General features: G+C 49.9%; 5 protein-coding genes across 5 annotated transcripts; 2 read left to right on the top strand and 3 right to left on the bottom strand.

Annotated features, from left to right (window-relative positions):
* The first annotated feature begins 1,437 nt into the window (after window positions 1-1,437).
* BDR25DRAFT_292121 (carbonic anhydrase) lies at window positions 1,438-3,329 on the top strand. Its single transcript, XM_033688636.1, has 3 exons — window positions 1,438-2,031; window positions 2,103-2,327; window positions 2,531-3,329. Exons 1-3 carry the CDS (start codon window positions 1,824-1,826, stop codon window positions 3,055-3,057), a joined length of 960 nt encoding a protein of 319 aa, XP_033543988.1. The 5' UTR covers window positions 1,438-1,823; the 3' UTR covers window positions 3,058-3,329.
* Window positions 3,330-4,956: 1,627 nt separating this feature from the next.
* BDR25DRAFT_69116 (serine/threonine-protein phosphatase PP-Z) lies at window positions 4,957-7,056 on the bottom strand. The gene is made up of 3 exons (XM_033698923.1): window positions 5,312-7,056; window positions 5,109-5,261; window positions 4,957-5,020 (listed from the first exon to the last, which is right to left on the bottom strand). Exons 1-3 carry the CDS (start codon window positions 6,734-6,736, stop codon window positions 4,991-4,993), a joined length of 1,608 nt encoding a protein of 535 aa, XP_033543987.1. The 5' UTR covers window positions 6,737-7,056; the 3' UTR covers window positions 4,957-4,990.
* Window positions 7,057-7,989: 933 nt separating this feature from the next.
* Window positions 7,990-10,080, bottom strand: BDR25DRAFT_305609 (aldehyde dehydrogenase-like protein). The gene is made up of 4 exons (XM_033690441.1): window positions 9,742-10,080; window positions 9,318-9,686; window positions 8,297-9,272; window positions 7,990-8,235 (listed from the first exon to the last, which is right to left on the bottom strand). Exons 1-4 carry the CDS (start codon window positions 9,867-9,869, stop codon window positions 8,203-8,205), a joined length of 1,506 nt encoding a protein of 501 aa, XP_033543986.1. The 5' UTR covers window positions 9,870-10,080; the 3' UTR covers window positions 7,990-8,202.
* A 563-nt stretch (window positions 10,081-10,643) lies between these two features.
* BDR25DRAFT_344941 (uncharacterized protein) lies at window positions 10,644-11,965 on the bottom strand. The gene is made up of 2 exons (XM_033693996.1): window positions 11,777-11,965; window positions 10,644-11,507 (listed from the first exon to the last, which is right to left on the bottom strand). The coding sequence occupies exons 1-2, from the start codon at window positions 11,917-11,919 to the stop codon at window positions 10,853-10,855; spliced, it is 798 nt and encodes a 265-aa protein (XP_033543985.1). The 5' UTR covers window positions 11,920-11,965; the 3' UTR covers window positions 10,644-10,852.
* On the top strand, window positions 11,947-13,085 carry BDR25DRAFT_358702 (uncharacterized protein; the record flags this gene model as incomplete). The annotated part of the gene is made up of 11 exons (XM_033695991.1): window positions 11,947-11,958; window positions 12,002-12,024; window positions 12,053-12,161; window positions 12,208-12,276; window positions 12,303-12,329; window positions 12,408-12,534; window positions 12,584-12,626; window positions 12,686-12,710; window positions 12,770-12,797; window positions 12,835-12,947; window positions 12,975-13,085. 11 exons carry the CDS (start codon window positions 11,947-11,949, stop codon window positions 13,083-13,085), a joined length of 687 nt encoding a protein of 228 aa, XP_033543984.1.
* Window positions 13,086-13,792: the final 707 nt, after the last annotated feature.

Here is a 13,792-nt window from a genome sequence, read left to right as displayed (position 1 = left end):
TGTCTATTCAGCAAAGCATAAGCATGAGCAGCCGTTCAAGGACGCGTACGTTGGCGCCTTGGCCTTGAATATCCGCCTAATGCCAAGGAAGGAAGTTGCCTGATGCCAAGGGTGGAAGGGCAATACTACCAAGAAAAGATGTGGTGATGAAGGGAGTGGTGTTGAGGAGCTCCTTAACACCCTAAAATAGCTCCGTTACGAAAGCGACTTTGGCTGTGCGAATCTAGTCGAAGACTTTCCACCGAGGCCAACTCATCGCCATTCATCTTACAGTTTGTGACCGGCACAGCAGCTTTTTGCAGCCTGCAGTGTTCATATTTCCAGCCACAGAGCCAGCCACGGAGTAAGCGCTTAGCCACGATGCTGCTTGGCAGCGCCTGTCGTCGCGCTCTGGCCTTCTTCGCAACGGGCCCCGAAAAGCGCTTTAAGAAACTTTCCCTCGACATCGGAGATGAACTTGGACTGTTGAGAATATCACTCTATCCGACCAACTCATGGCTTGGCACTTCTTTCCAGACCCTTCAACTGGGTTCCTCCGTTTCACAGGCCAGCCTCTTGTTGCGTTTCTTCTGGTTTAGGTGGAGCTAGCCTGTGCTACCAGCGGAGAGTTGCGTTGTCAGTGTGCCTTGGCAAAGACACACTTCGGCGTTTAGCGTTTGGATACCCGCCGGGGCTTCCGTTCAACAGCACTTTACGCCCTCGGGAACATCGGAAAGGTGACGACGGAAACCTGTGGCTGAAGTTCGAATTCTTGGTGTCCGAGAGGCCGGAGATGCCTGCTCGGCTTCTGAACAAGATACTGACATGCCCAGCCGTGCCAAGTTGTTTCCAAGAGTGGGCAACGGTTTCAGAGGCGCTGCAATTTCCTTCAGTGCGTTGGCGAAGGATCCAGTGGTGGGAGAAAGTTTGCGAGGTACTAGTTAGATGGTACGGTTCTCTCGTGAGGTTCATACTCAAGATGAAAACTTTAAAGAAGGTAGGTATGGTGTAGAAGTTGGTTGGGCTTTTCTTTCACAAGTCAACCGTGCACTTTAAGATTTCGATCTCCACGCCTCCTCCGCTTTCTTCCAGCCAATGCGCCACATAATTGAATCCTGTCGCTTGATCACACACGTTCTTCACCCGTTCTTCCACGCTGGACCAAGCACATGCCCTCACCCACCCAAGTCAAACAAGGGGCCTAAGCACCTGTCTCAAATGCTTGACTCTGATTGATTGCACAGCGAAAACCGCCGGCTTAGCTAGCTTCTTCTTAGCAGACGATAACTTGGCAAAGTTTGGCCTGGGGTGTCTGTATGCACCCATCACCAGTTCTCTTCGAATCCCTTTAGAATATGAGGGGCAGGAGGCTGTCTTGTCTGTATGACTTGGCTTGCAGGCTTCTCTTGGCTTCAGCAGCGGACAGAGAAGACGCGGAGGGCGCAGTTAGATCTGATGATTATATCTACGACTTGGTAATCACGTCCTCTCTTCAGCCAGCACCTTTTTTCTCCTCGTCGTGTCTGTGTGTGCGTCTTACCTTCTCAGCCTCCGCTCGGCTCAGCCCTTTCCCTTCTTCGCCTCACATAATCTTACACCGACACCCGACAGGTAGATCCTGGAGGCTTGAATTTCCGCATTCATATTCCGTCGCTCTTTTTGCACGTTGATCGTTGCATTTCCTTCTTCACTATATAAACTATCTTCCTCATTCACTCACTCCATTATCATTCGATACTCCACTTTTCCCAAGCTTGTCCATTCCTCTTCTCTCTTTATCTTACCAACACATTCGTTGTTCTTCTCTGCTCTATTTTACTTGTAATACATTCACACTCTTAATCATGCTTCTCCAATACCTCCTGCTGGCCTCCACGGCATCCGCAACCTGCCTTCATGGACTGACAAAGTTCAAACGCGCGGAAGAAGGCGAAGGCGTCCAAGTTGGCACCTTTGGATACACTGGATTAAAAGGACCTTTGAACTGGGCTTCCCTCGCACCAGAGAACCAAGCTTGCAAGACTGGAAAACAGCAATCGCCTATCAACATCGGTACATGCCCTTTCTACCTTCATCGGGTCTCCTCCGCTCGCTTCACGACATATACTAACGCAAGATTGTAGACGACTCAATATCCCTCGCAACCGAGGCCCCCGTCCTCGATATCCCGGAACAGAAAGTCGAGTTCGAGAACCTCGGCACTACTGTCGAAGTGATTGTAAATGGTACGACTAAGTTCGCAGGCCAGGACTTTCGGCTCAAGCAATTCCATCTCCATACACCGTCAGAACATCGTATCGGAGAGGAGTATTTCCCATTGGAAATGCATATGGTGCATGAAGGTGTCAGTAAGTAATCCCGCCTATGGTTTATCTTCCTTCCCACTCCGCATTCTCCCACATCGCATTCTTCCTTGTCGCCGATCCCGGTTAGGATCGCAAAGCCATGCGTTTCAACCTACGACACTTCCGCAATACTTTAGGCATATCCATTTGTTTTCACAACCCATGATTCCATTGGTAGCTTGTAAGCTAATTAGATATCCTCCTAGCCGATCCAAATGCCCTTGCCGTCATCAGCGTTCTCTTCCAACTCTGCACCGGTGCCCCCAGCCCCCTCATCGCGGGCCTACAACCCCATCTCTCCGCCATCGCAACTCCCGGCACCAAGACTGAGATCGAATCCCTCGATTTCGAAGCCCTGATCGAGCACGTCCAAACCACGCCTCTCTTCCAGTACACCGGATCCCTGACTACGCCTCCCTGCGAAGAAGGCCTGACTTTCCTTGTCACCAAAGAGCCCTTGAAGGTTGATGTTGAGACTTTTAATGCAATTAAGGGCGTTGTCAAGTTTAACAGCAGGTACACCCAAAATACGCTAGGTCAAGAGAATTTGATTGCTGTTGCGGGTGTGGCCGGCACCGATCAACAGTTCAATGCTGAGCAGAAAGAGAGTGCACCGACGTCGACAGTGAAGGTGGAAGAAAGTGGGCCGATTACTAAGGGCCATACACTTGTCATCACTGAGATCCAGGGTCAGCCGACGAGTCTGTTGGGGGTTGTTGTTAAAAAGAACTAAGTCTGGGGAGTGAAAGGAGACCGAGATCAACGCGGAGGTTGATTGATTGGTTGGTTGTCCGTCTGTTATAGAAGTTGCCCATGTGTCAAGATATCTGTCCGGTTACATACTATGCAGCAGAGCATAGCATAGCGAGGTGTATGGAGCCGTTGTTGGAAAGAAGACATTGAATGCATAACATATATACTGGCATAAGGCGTTCCTTTATACAAGGTAAACTTACGTTCAGATAGCATATTTCCCTTTAATTATCGTAGGTTTTGCTCAGTAGATTTTATTTGTGTTCATTGTCAGGTTCTCCTCCATCCACATCTTCTAGTTTATTTATCCTTGTCGTCGACATTCACCCTTGTCTAATGCACCTACCAACAGCAGAACACACTACCTACTTCAACTTCTATATCATTCTCACCCCTCACAACATCCCACTCCTCTCCTCCCTCTCCACCGTCCCCCCTAAACCCAACATGTTTTCCAATTTCTTAGCCTGACGTCGCATCCAAACGGCCCTTCTGGCCCACTTGACCCCAAACCCAAGCATTCAAGCCTTCAACAAGCTTCCTGTTTCGTCTTGGCCTCCCCAAACCACCCCAAACCTTCCAAACACCGAGAGCCCCAAATAGACCAAATCGATTGACAAATGCTTGACCAAAAGCTTGATCGGCGCACTGTCGATCCGTCCACGTATCTGTTCCATCCGATTGCTCGGTTCTAGTCTCCCGAGGTTCTGGTTTGCGTACTGTGTCTGGGACCTTGGTTGTTTGGGGATTTGTCCACGGGGTTAGAAATTAGGGAACAAACAACTTGTGGCATACGACTAAAATGCACTAGCCACATCACTGAACAGCGATACCTTGTGTAATGATGGGTGCTTCAAAGCGCGGGGGAAGTTTGAAGTGACAGGTACATATTTTTTACAGACATAGACGACTGTGGTTTATGAGCATGCGTGAGGAGCATAGCTTGTTTAGAAGATAGGAATGAGTTACCGCGTCACTGTCATTTACTCAGAGCACTTAGACCTTATTATCGACACCTTGATACTTAATTTCCGTCTGGCTCACTCACACTCTCTGATTTTCTCATCGAGTGCGAGCAATACAAGCCAAACAAGCCAGACAGACTTCGCAATCGTGGTCTGCATATGATACAGCAACCAGGGGTAAAGCTCTACTATCACCAGAGTCACAGCTCCAAGAAACGATGCCAAAGAAAGAGAAAGACCTGCTAAAGCACCGTCAAAATAGAAACGCGATTCCGCGCGAGCCCACCCATGTAACATAACGCCAACCAGTTTATCAATTAGAGAGCCCCACAAGGAAAGAGAGAGGAAGTATAACCTGTGAAAGAAATACAAATGAAAAGAGAGGTGCCAAAAAAGAGATATTTGGTATTTCGAGCGCTAACGACCGAGTTCCACACGAGCGCCCAACATCGGATAAGAAGTGGATCGACCTATCATTCTCCTTGATCGATCCAGAAATAATTATAACCGGGATTGATATGCCCTGGATGATTGACTGTAGGCTCAGGTAGCCTCGCTTCCCATAACGCCCGATTCTCTTCTCGCCGCAACCTGCGCTCTTCCGGATCTATGGGTTCATAGTGCACGTCCGAAGACGATCCTGAAGACGATGAACCGACGCCCTGTACCCCAGCTAGAGAGCTCGAGTTGCCGGCCTCAGTTCTAGCGCTGAATGGCATCAAAGGGCTCGTCGGTGTGCTGGTTTCTCCGAGTAATTCCGTTTCGTCCGACGCAGACCGACGGCGCAAACGCTCCATTTTCCGTCGCAAACATCTTCGTTCAGGCTCGTCCGCCAATTTGTACTTGTCGATCAGGCCGAAATAATCCAAGTTTCTCTTGAAGGAGTTCGATATTATTAGTGTACCAACCTCCTTCTTACCACATTCCTGGGCCTACAGGCGCAGTGTGTTAGTAACTTTGAGGGTATTGGTTTGCAGGCTGTGTGCCGTGAGTTAGTTGATGCCTAAAAATATAATATAAATGGCCCTGAGTTATAGATCACTCGGATACCATGGTGAACACATACTGGTGAGTTGAGCATGCTCTGCCTCTTGTTCCGGCTTTTCTTAATATGACTCTTTAGCGCACTAGAGTCGAGTGGCTTCAGGAGCTCGAAACTGCAGAGCAATTCTGCTGAAACTGACATGACAGCCCCCCAATTATCGAATTCGCCGCAATACTAATTGTGTTTAAAAAGGTATAACCACGCTAGGCAGGGAGGGTACTTACGTTTGGCGCAGAGAAGACCGTGACGAGAATACGATCGTTGAAGAATTCGTACCCATCTTCGACGACCATGTGCGCTCTGCAAACCAGATCGAAATCGTGCCGCTGCAGGAATTCCATGATGACCTTCTTCCCAAAACAATAGCTAACACCACGTTCATTTGACTCCCAATCATTCTCCATGTCTGCTGGGTCGCTCCATAGCAAGTCGTTCAGTAGTCCGTAGTCCGGAACGTCGGTAGGCCGAGCAATGTTTCGAATATCATCCATATGCGACAAGCTTGGGGAGAGGCCGCCATGGACACAGAAAATCTTCTGCGCAACAATAGACGCTATTGGTAGGGTGTTGAAAGTATCAACAAAGGCTTTCCAGACTTTGACGTTGCACCTTCGCTTGCACTCATCGTAGAAGCCATAGACACGGGTCACATTGGCGCATTCGTGATTGCCCCGCAAGAGGAAAAAGTTCTCAGGGAACTTAAGCTTGTAGCACATGAGTAGGAGAATCGTCTCCAGGCTCTGCTTCCCGCGATCCACGTAGTCACCGAGGAACAAGTAGTTTGAGTTTGGCGGGAATCCACACATCTCAAACATTCGAATGAGGTCCGTGTACTGTCCATGCACATCGCCAACAATCTTGACAGGAGGTGCGAGCTCCAACAGAGCGGGTTGGCTGAGGAAGACCTCGCGCACAGCCGAGCAGACAGCGAATATCTCAGCGTTCTTCAGGCACACCGTTTTTGTGACTTTCCCAGTATATGCGGCATCCAACAGTCGCTGGATCATGTCATCGAGATCCATAGCTTTCAGGGCGCTGATCTCCATGGGCGAGCCGGCACCATCGTTTGCCGACGGCGCTTCCGGGACTCTCGGAATGGGCTGGTCCTTCCTCTGTAGAATAGACTCACCGGGCAGCTGCGTGGACGACGGCGGCGGGACTCCGCTTGGTGGTGCGTCTGAGACATGGTCAACTTCTCCTGTCTGTTGGGCCCGATCCACAGACTCATGGCCGTGGCCGACCGAGGCACTGTGGACTGGAGATGGCGGGGGTTGTGGGCTCTCGGCCAGGGCGTCGGAACGCGCGGCAGCATCGATGGCAGAGGCCTGCGCAGAGGCACCAGACCCTCGGCGAGGTCGTTTTTCTGACTTGGTGCCATTGGCAGACTTTGTTGATGCAGCATCCGACTTGTCTACCGTGCCGTTGGTTGCAGTGTCGTTGCTGAGGCCAATGGTGGAGTTCCTCGGACTGTCCGTCTTGGTGCTGCCGGGAATCTTTGACTTGATAGAACTGCGAAGCGATCGAGCGGATTCCTTGGTGTCGGACCTGTCAAACGACCGATAGTTCTCGCGTTCGAGAGAAAGGCCCTCGATGGAGCCCTTGGCGCCCTCGCCTTTGTCCTTCTTGCTGCTGGACTGTTGATTGCCCATGACGGCGAGCTGCAAGCGGCGATAGGCTGCGTAGTGATGGAGACTCTGTGCGCGAAGACTTGTTAGGGAGGGCGATAGAGGCGCTGCAGAAAAGCGAGGAACCTGGCTTCGGCGGGGGCAGTCGCAATCCGCGCAGGGCAGTGACGGGGCTGGTCGGCGAGGAGAGGGGGGAAGAAGGAGTCGGCCGACGAAGGGATGTACCGTCTTCGAGCCAGATCGATGGTGTATTCTAATCAAATGGCGTAGGGTTGTGAGGCGGCGTTGATGGAATTGATGGGGCTCATGGGCTGCTGATATTGGTAACCTCAAGCTTTGAAAGCGGGCAGAGCGGGGAGCGAGCTAACACGCTGGACCAGACAAGCCGCAGGACCCTTAGTAATGAAAGCCAGGAGGCAATTACGCCGTCTTGAGACGCTCCTGAGAGGCGGCGCCGACGCAGGCCGGTGAGTGAGAAAGTTGCGTGGGCTGCAGGGGAGGGCCGTCACAAGCCCGCGAAGAGAGGTCGCAAAGGCGGTGAAAGCTGGGGAGTCGCGGGGCGGCGATGGCGGGAGCGTGCGAGGCAGGGCGGCGGAGAGAGGGTGCGGCGCGCAGGTCGAGATAGAAGTGCAAGACGTCTTCTCCAGCGAGCGTCACCGGGGTCGATGAAGTCGATGCTCTGTCTGATTTGCCCAATTCTGCAGGCCGTGGTGTGCCAAGGTGCCCCGGCGTTGGCAGCTTGGGCTGGGGTTAAAACACTACACAAAGCCCGACCTGTGAGTCTTTCTCTTGCTCAAGCATGTCACAAATCTAAGATAGGAGCCATCCTTGATCTGCTTCGACCTCTCACCGCACACTGTGATTAATTCACGCCCAACGATCCAGTCACGCGCGCTCCTCCCAATCCCAGTAGCGCATCCACGTTCCCCCGACACCGACCCCAAGCGTCACTCATCGTCATGCCCCCCACTGATTGATTGATGTCCCACGACAGCGGGGCAGCGAGGCAATTCATCCTCCGCTCTTGTCTGGACCCGGATGAAACCCCCGTCTGTTTGACCCTGCACTTCGCTCTTAAGATATCCTCCCAAAATCTCTGAAATATCTCACGCCTGGCCCGGAGCGAATTCCCATGCCGCAGCCCCAACTTCTGTCAGAACGCTGTTCCGTCGCCACACCTCTGCTTTTCAGCTCTCGCGTACCTGCATGTTGCGCTAGCGTCACGAGATTCAGCTCAGTTCGTCGCTCACTTTGCCATTGCTGATTGGAATTCTGCGTCAATTGTGCACTACACGTCCACTACCGGCCACGAAAACCTAACATGTTCCAAGCCATGGCGCCAAGCGCGAATTCCGAGAACAAGGGCTTGGAAATGCATCTATTCCGGGGATATACATCTGTCCTCCGACTGCTATTGGTGAGGGCTCCTTGCGATATTGCCCCTCTAAGCTCTGTCCGAACCTTTTCGAGTCTACTCCCTAACCTCTGTCCTACAACTTCGTGCCAAGATTGACATGAACGGCCTGGGCGCATGTTAGTAAGCCGTCGGCAGTTAATAAAGTGTACATCAAATATCTCTCGTACCTTCTTGTTTGTATATCCCTCCAGTCCTGCCTCACCAAGTTCCCTTCCAATGCCACTTTGCTTCACACCTCCGAACGGAATCCGCAGGTCTGAATCATTGCTTGAGTTTATCCAGACCATGCCAGCCTCGATGAGCCTTGCTACGCGGTGAGCCTTGGCAATATTCTGGGTGAACACCGCGGCCCCCAAACCATATGTAGTGTCATTGGCACGTTCGATGGCCTCCTCTTCAGTTTTGAAAGAGCTGATCACAACGAAGGGCCCAAATACCTCCTCACGGTAGACCTTCATTGTGTCTTTGACGTTGGTAAAGATGGTGGGCGAGATGAAAAAACCCTTTCCACCAACATCTTTGAACACCTCCCCACCCGCTTCTAATGTAGCACCCTCCGACTTCGCAGATTCGATATAGGAAAGCACTCTCTCAAACTGTGTCTTCGTAACTTGCGGGCCTTGGAAGGTATCGTCTTTGAATGGATCCCCGACAATGCTAGCCTGAGCTACGTACTCTTTGAACCCTTTGACGAACTGCTCATATACGCCTTCCTGAACAAGAATCCTCGACGTAGCCGTGCACACCTGACCTTGGTTATGCATGATGCCAATGTGCGACCATTTCACGGCTTGGTCGAGATCAGCGTCATCGAAGACCAGCAGCGGCGATTTGCCGCCAGTTTCTAGTGTAATATTCTTCATGTTCACTGCTGCCATTTTCATAATTTCCTTTCCAGTGGCGGTCGATCCAGTGAAGGCAATCTTGTCAATATCAAGATGCATAGCCATTGCAGCACCAGCTTTGCGACCCTCCCCATTGAGGATATTGATCACGCCAGGTGGGAACCCTGCCTCTTTAACTAAGGTTGCCAGATAGAGGATTGATAGCGGAGTCTGTTCGGCAGCCTTTAGGACAACGGTGTTACCTGTGCAGAGTGCCGGGCCTAGCTTCCATGCCGCCATAGCCAGTGGGTAATTCCATCTACTTGCGTTAACAGAAAAGCGTAGTGAGGGCAAGCTAACTTACGGAATGATCTGTGCGCAAACACCCAACGGCTCGCGGATTGTGTATGCAAGTTTGGCCGGAGACGTGTCAATGACTTGGCCGTGAATCTTGTTCGCATACCCAGCATAATATTTGATAGTTCCTGTAACTTCCGGAAGATCTTCATTCAAGGCGACAGAGTAGGGTTTCCCATTATCCCATGTCTCAATCGTTGCTAGAGTCTCTTTGTGCTGCTCGATAAGTTCAGCAAATTTATACATGACGTCCCCGCGAGCAGTCGTATCCATGTCACGCCATGAAGGGTCCTTGAAAGCTTTTCGGGCAGCCGCAACGGCGATGTCGACGTCTTCTGGCCCAGCAGCATAGACTGAGGTTATCTCACTTTCATCGCTAAATGTCTATTAGCGCTCGGGTTCAGAAACCTGCTCACATGACTTCTCGATACCTCGGGTTGATAGAAGTAATCGTCTCCCCAGATTTTGACTGGATAAACTCGTTATTGATGAACAAGCCCCGCGGCTGCGTATACTTGCGGCCATTTGGAGCCGTTAATTCGACGAAAAGGTCAGACATGCTTCCTTGACTACTTATGCGCCTTGCAAAGGACAAAGGGTTGTAGTGGCGCGGTCTAAGGAACGAAGGCTGGCGCAGGGAATGGATTGCAGCTCGAGAGAGGTGAAGGTAAAGATAGGACATGTTACTCGGCACGCATGGGAGAAGGTGTAGTTATCAGTGGGTAGATGCCCCAGTCAGTAGTTCAGCAGCCGTCGATCCTGCAGCTTAATTCCGCGCGTTGGGTAACACTGTGGGAGGATCTGCGAATTACCCCGCCATATGATGATACGTGCACGATACGTTGACCGGAAGAGGCAATCAGATCCTGCTGCACTTGTTCATGCATGCAGCCGAAGAACGAACAAAATTCAATGAGCGTCTTGCTCAATATTCCCTGTTTGTCGTCGTTGAAGCCCCGCGTGTTCGAGACTACTGAAATCTTCCATTCCAAATGCTAAAAGCTATGGTCATTAGTTCAGGACGGCAAGACTGGGTCCAATAGCCCGGTGCATGAAGCCTGATATGCAATCGGAGGTTGCTGGGCTCTCTTCGACGATGCAAGCACGGCTTCATCAAATATTTAGAAATAGATATTTGCATCGTGACTAGGGATAGCATGTTTAGTGGGAGGAGTGATATTTTTTTACGAGGAAGATTTGATCATCACTAGAACAGACGATAGGTTCAGGATTCTGCTCAGGAAGGCAGAATTTCTCCAAGGAATGGCTTCCTGTGCGGACGGAGGCTTTGAAGCCGGCGTGAGGAGTGAAATATCAGATATACCCCGCGATGGCTTCGGCTAGGCTCTTCTGCTCTTAATTTCGGCGAGAACTAAGAATTTAGCTCACTATGTGATGAGCGTGCTGTGAACCCCAAACTCCGATCCAAGCATAGGGACTCTGTGCCCACCTTAACTCCAACCCCATTCAATATCCGCCGTCGCCATGCACACCTCTTCCGCCGTGTGTCCCTTAAACAGATCATCCATGGGTGACCAACAACTACAATTGGTCGACGACAATATCCCCCGTTTCCATGAACTTAAGGATCGTACCTAGCTTCATTAAAGGAAGAAGAGCTTCTGTCTGAGCTGCCTCAATGCTGGTCGGCTGCATGCCCTTCATTTCTTTGTCTTCTGTAGGTGATGGCTCCGAACTCGATGCATCTCCACCTTGCTCGTCGTCGGATGATTCCTCATCTTTTATCGCCGTGTCAAATACCCACTTGCCAGCACTATTCCAGAGAGCTGTAATGTCATTTTGAGATAGATTTCCCTTAACCCGCTTTACACCCCCAATAATCCTTTTCCTGTTTCCGTCTTCATCGTCAGCGTCATCACCATCATCATCGTCGTCGTCCTTCATCTTAATATCTTGATCATCAATAGATGGGTCTTTCTTAACATCAACTCCGAAGTCGTCAACCCCCTCACAGAATTCAGCTGCTTTCTTTAGGCGCTCTAGTATCCATTTCTCATCACCGGGCTCGGGCTTTTTGCGCACAAGGGCAGCAGAGAGTCCCTCGAGCCGCTCAGCTGGAAATGGTGGTACAGGGTAGGGGTACAAATATTGTAGAAGCTCGGAATTTTCAGATATGAGTTTTTGGATGGTTGAGAGATGGCTATTCAAGAGGGATGAGGCCCGTTGGACGGTTGGCCTGAGTGAATATTAGTCATGTGATATTGCAGAAACAGACGGAGGATCGGGTAAGCTCAGGGGCCACGAGATAAGCCTACCCGAAAAAGATAGGAGGACAGTATGTACGATACTCGTGATGGAGAGAGAATGAAGGGTAAGGCAGAGGGCTTGATCTATGTAAAGGATAGGCTTTCATTCAAAGAGGAAAAAAAGTCACATAAAGTCAAGGAAAGAGAATTTAAACCAAAATATTGCCTAGAATCTGAAATAAGGGGATTTAGCACTCACCATTTCAGCAGGCCGTCGGGTGACGCAGCAATCTCATTCTGAAGCTGCTGGAGGTTGTACGCCAGAGGCATCAAGCGTGCCCGCAACGTCTCCAGCGTTTTGATATCGTCTCCAGAAAGGTTAATAACTGCGTTATGATTCATCGTGATAGATTGGCCGCTCTGCGGTCGATGAATTCGATAGTCGCTGTTAGACTATGTGAGAGGCAGGTGTGTGATCGGCTAGGGTGGAAGCTTATTGGTGTTTACGTCGTGAACGGTCCGAAGAAAATAAAAGGCTTGGCGCTTTGCTCCGAAAGAGATCGATTGGCGTCAATGCCAACCTCACCACCTATTCACGGCTTGCGCGTCGCATAGTGAATGCAACTAGCTACGACGATGGACTGGTGCCATCTAATGAATTTATTTATATACTTTCTCCAACCCTCAGAGTCCACTCTCAGCGCTCCAGCTACGAGCCATAAATCAATTCCCTCTAATATAGTGAAAGGCACATCTATTGTTTGAAATAATGGCTTCTTCCTGAGCTGGAAAATTCAATCGATACCATTCACGTATTTTACAAGATGGATTGCCACTTTCCCAGCCCCTAACTAACCCACTGTGGGGTATCATGGCCTCTGGCAGCTTAGCGTTTCACAGCCAAGGAGGAACAGGAAGGGATATGTTACTATGGTTCCAACTTACATACCATCATGAAGATCACAGGTCAGCTCGAGCACCTTAACAAATCCGTTCATTTGCACGACGTAGCTTGGCGTACCGTAGCCCTCTAAACCGTAGGCTTGAATATACTACGATAAGGTAGGTGCAGGTTTAATCGGGTTTGACAATATCGATATTCGATTAGAGTAACGATCATTCTTTTAGCAAGACTTGTGTGGATTAGAGGCTCGGTGATGTGTCGTAGGAATACTACCGTTCAAAGACAAACTGTAGCAACTCATAGTAATATATTGTAGCGTTAATAAGAGCATGTGAACTCCTGGTGTAGAATAATTCACAGTTTTCGCTCCACATCCGTTATTGAATGAATGTGGGGTATCTAAAATTGCCGAGGTTTAAGGACTAATACCGGTGATTCATCCTTCCTTTGCATCTCCTCCCTTGGGTGTGTTCCTGATCAAGAGAATACGCCTCAAGCCCCAACCAATCATATAATCTCGCAAACTGTATTAATTCACCTTATATTCACTTAGAACCCTAACTTTACGGAGATTCACCACTGCTACGAGGTGGCAATGGCCTGTTTGATACTCAGCACCCCTCCTTCCCCCTTCCTTCCTTATCAACACTTACGAGCCAGATGAATAATCTACTGTAAAGACCTACTATTGAAAATATGGACTTTCTAGCAACCGAAGATGATACTGCCCGTTTAGATATTCACTTCCGCCTTCACTCTTCGCCAGCCATCTCAGACTTGACTCTACATTCCTATTGTACTTAGACAACATTAGAGAGCAAGTAAACGCGATACCTATAGAGGATACTATTTTCCCTCAAACACGGCGGCTTAGGTTACCTCTCAATACTTCACTCTGCACTAATCCACAGAAAGCTCAGCTCAGAAACTCTTCGCTCCACACCAATCCTTTGGACTTAATTCATCTCACTGCTATCTTCGATCACTTACATACCTCAATACTCTAGACTCTCCTCTCCGCCATGCCCCTCGTAAGCTCTGCTGTTGAGGGGTCTACACTACTAATGCTGGCAAATGCTTCTACTAGAGTCAAACATCTGACGAATTCAAGATCGAGATTCTCCAGCATTACGTTTGTCAGCCACACGACTACGTGTACCACTCCTCCCTTGAAAGCAGATACAGCCGCATGAAACTATCAAAGCCAAAGGTTTGTGAGGTGATCAATAGTTTGGGTTCTTGGAGAGGTCTGCTCAGAATTAACCATCAAACTCGGACTGTCATTCTTGACCTGACCTCCAATCGCAACATGCTGTACCCTAAGGACCCCTGTGCTGTAACACTTAAACCACATATGTTGGGAGAAGATAT

This window comes from Lindgomyces ingoldianus, assembly GCF_010093535.1.
Source record: "Lindgomyces ingoldianus strain ATCC 200398 unplaced genomic scaffold BDR25scaffold_30, whole genome shotgun sequence".
In the NCBI taxonomy this organism is placed as follows: Eukaryota; Fungi; Ascomycota; class Dothideomycetes; order Pleosporales; family Lindgomycetaceae; genus Lindgomyces; species Lindgomyces ingoldianus.
This window is presented reverse-complemented; position numbering and strand designations above follow the sequence as displayed.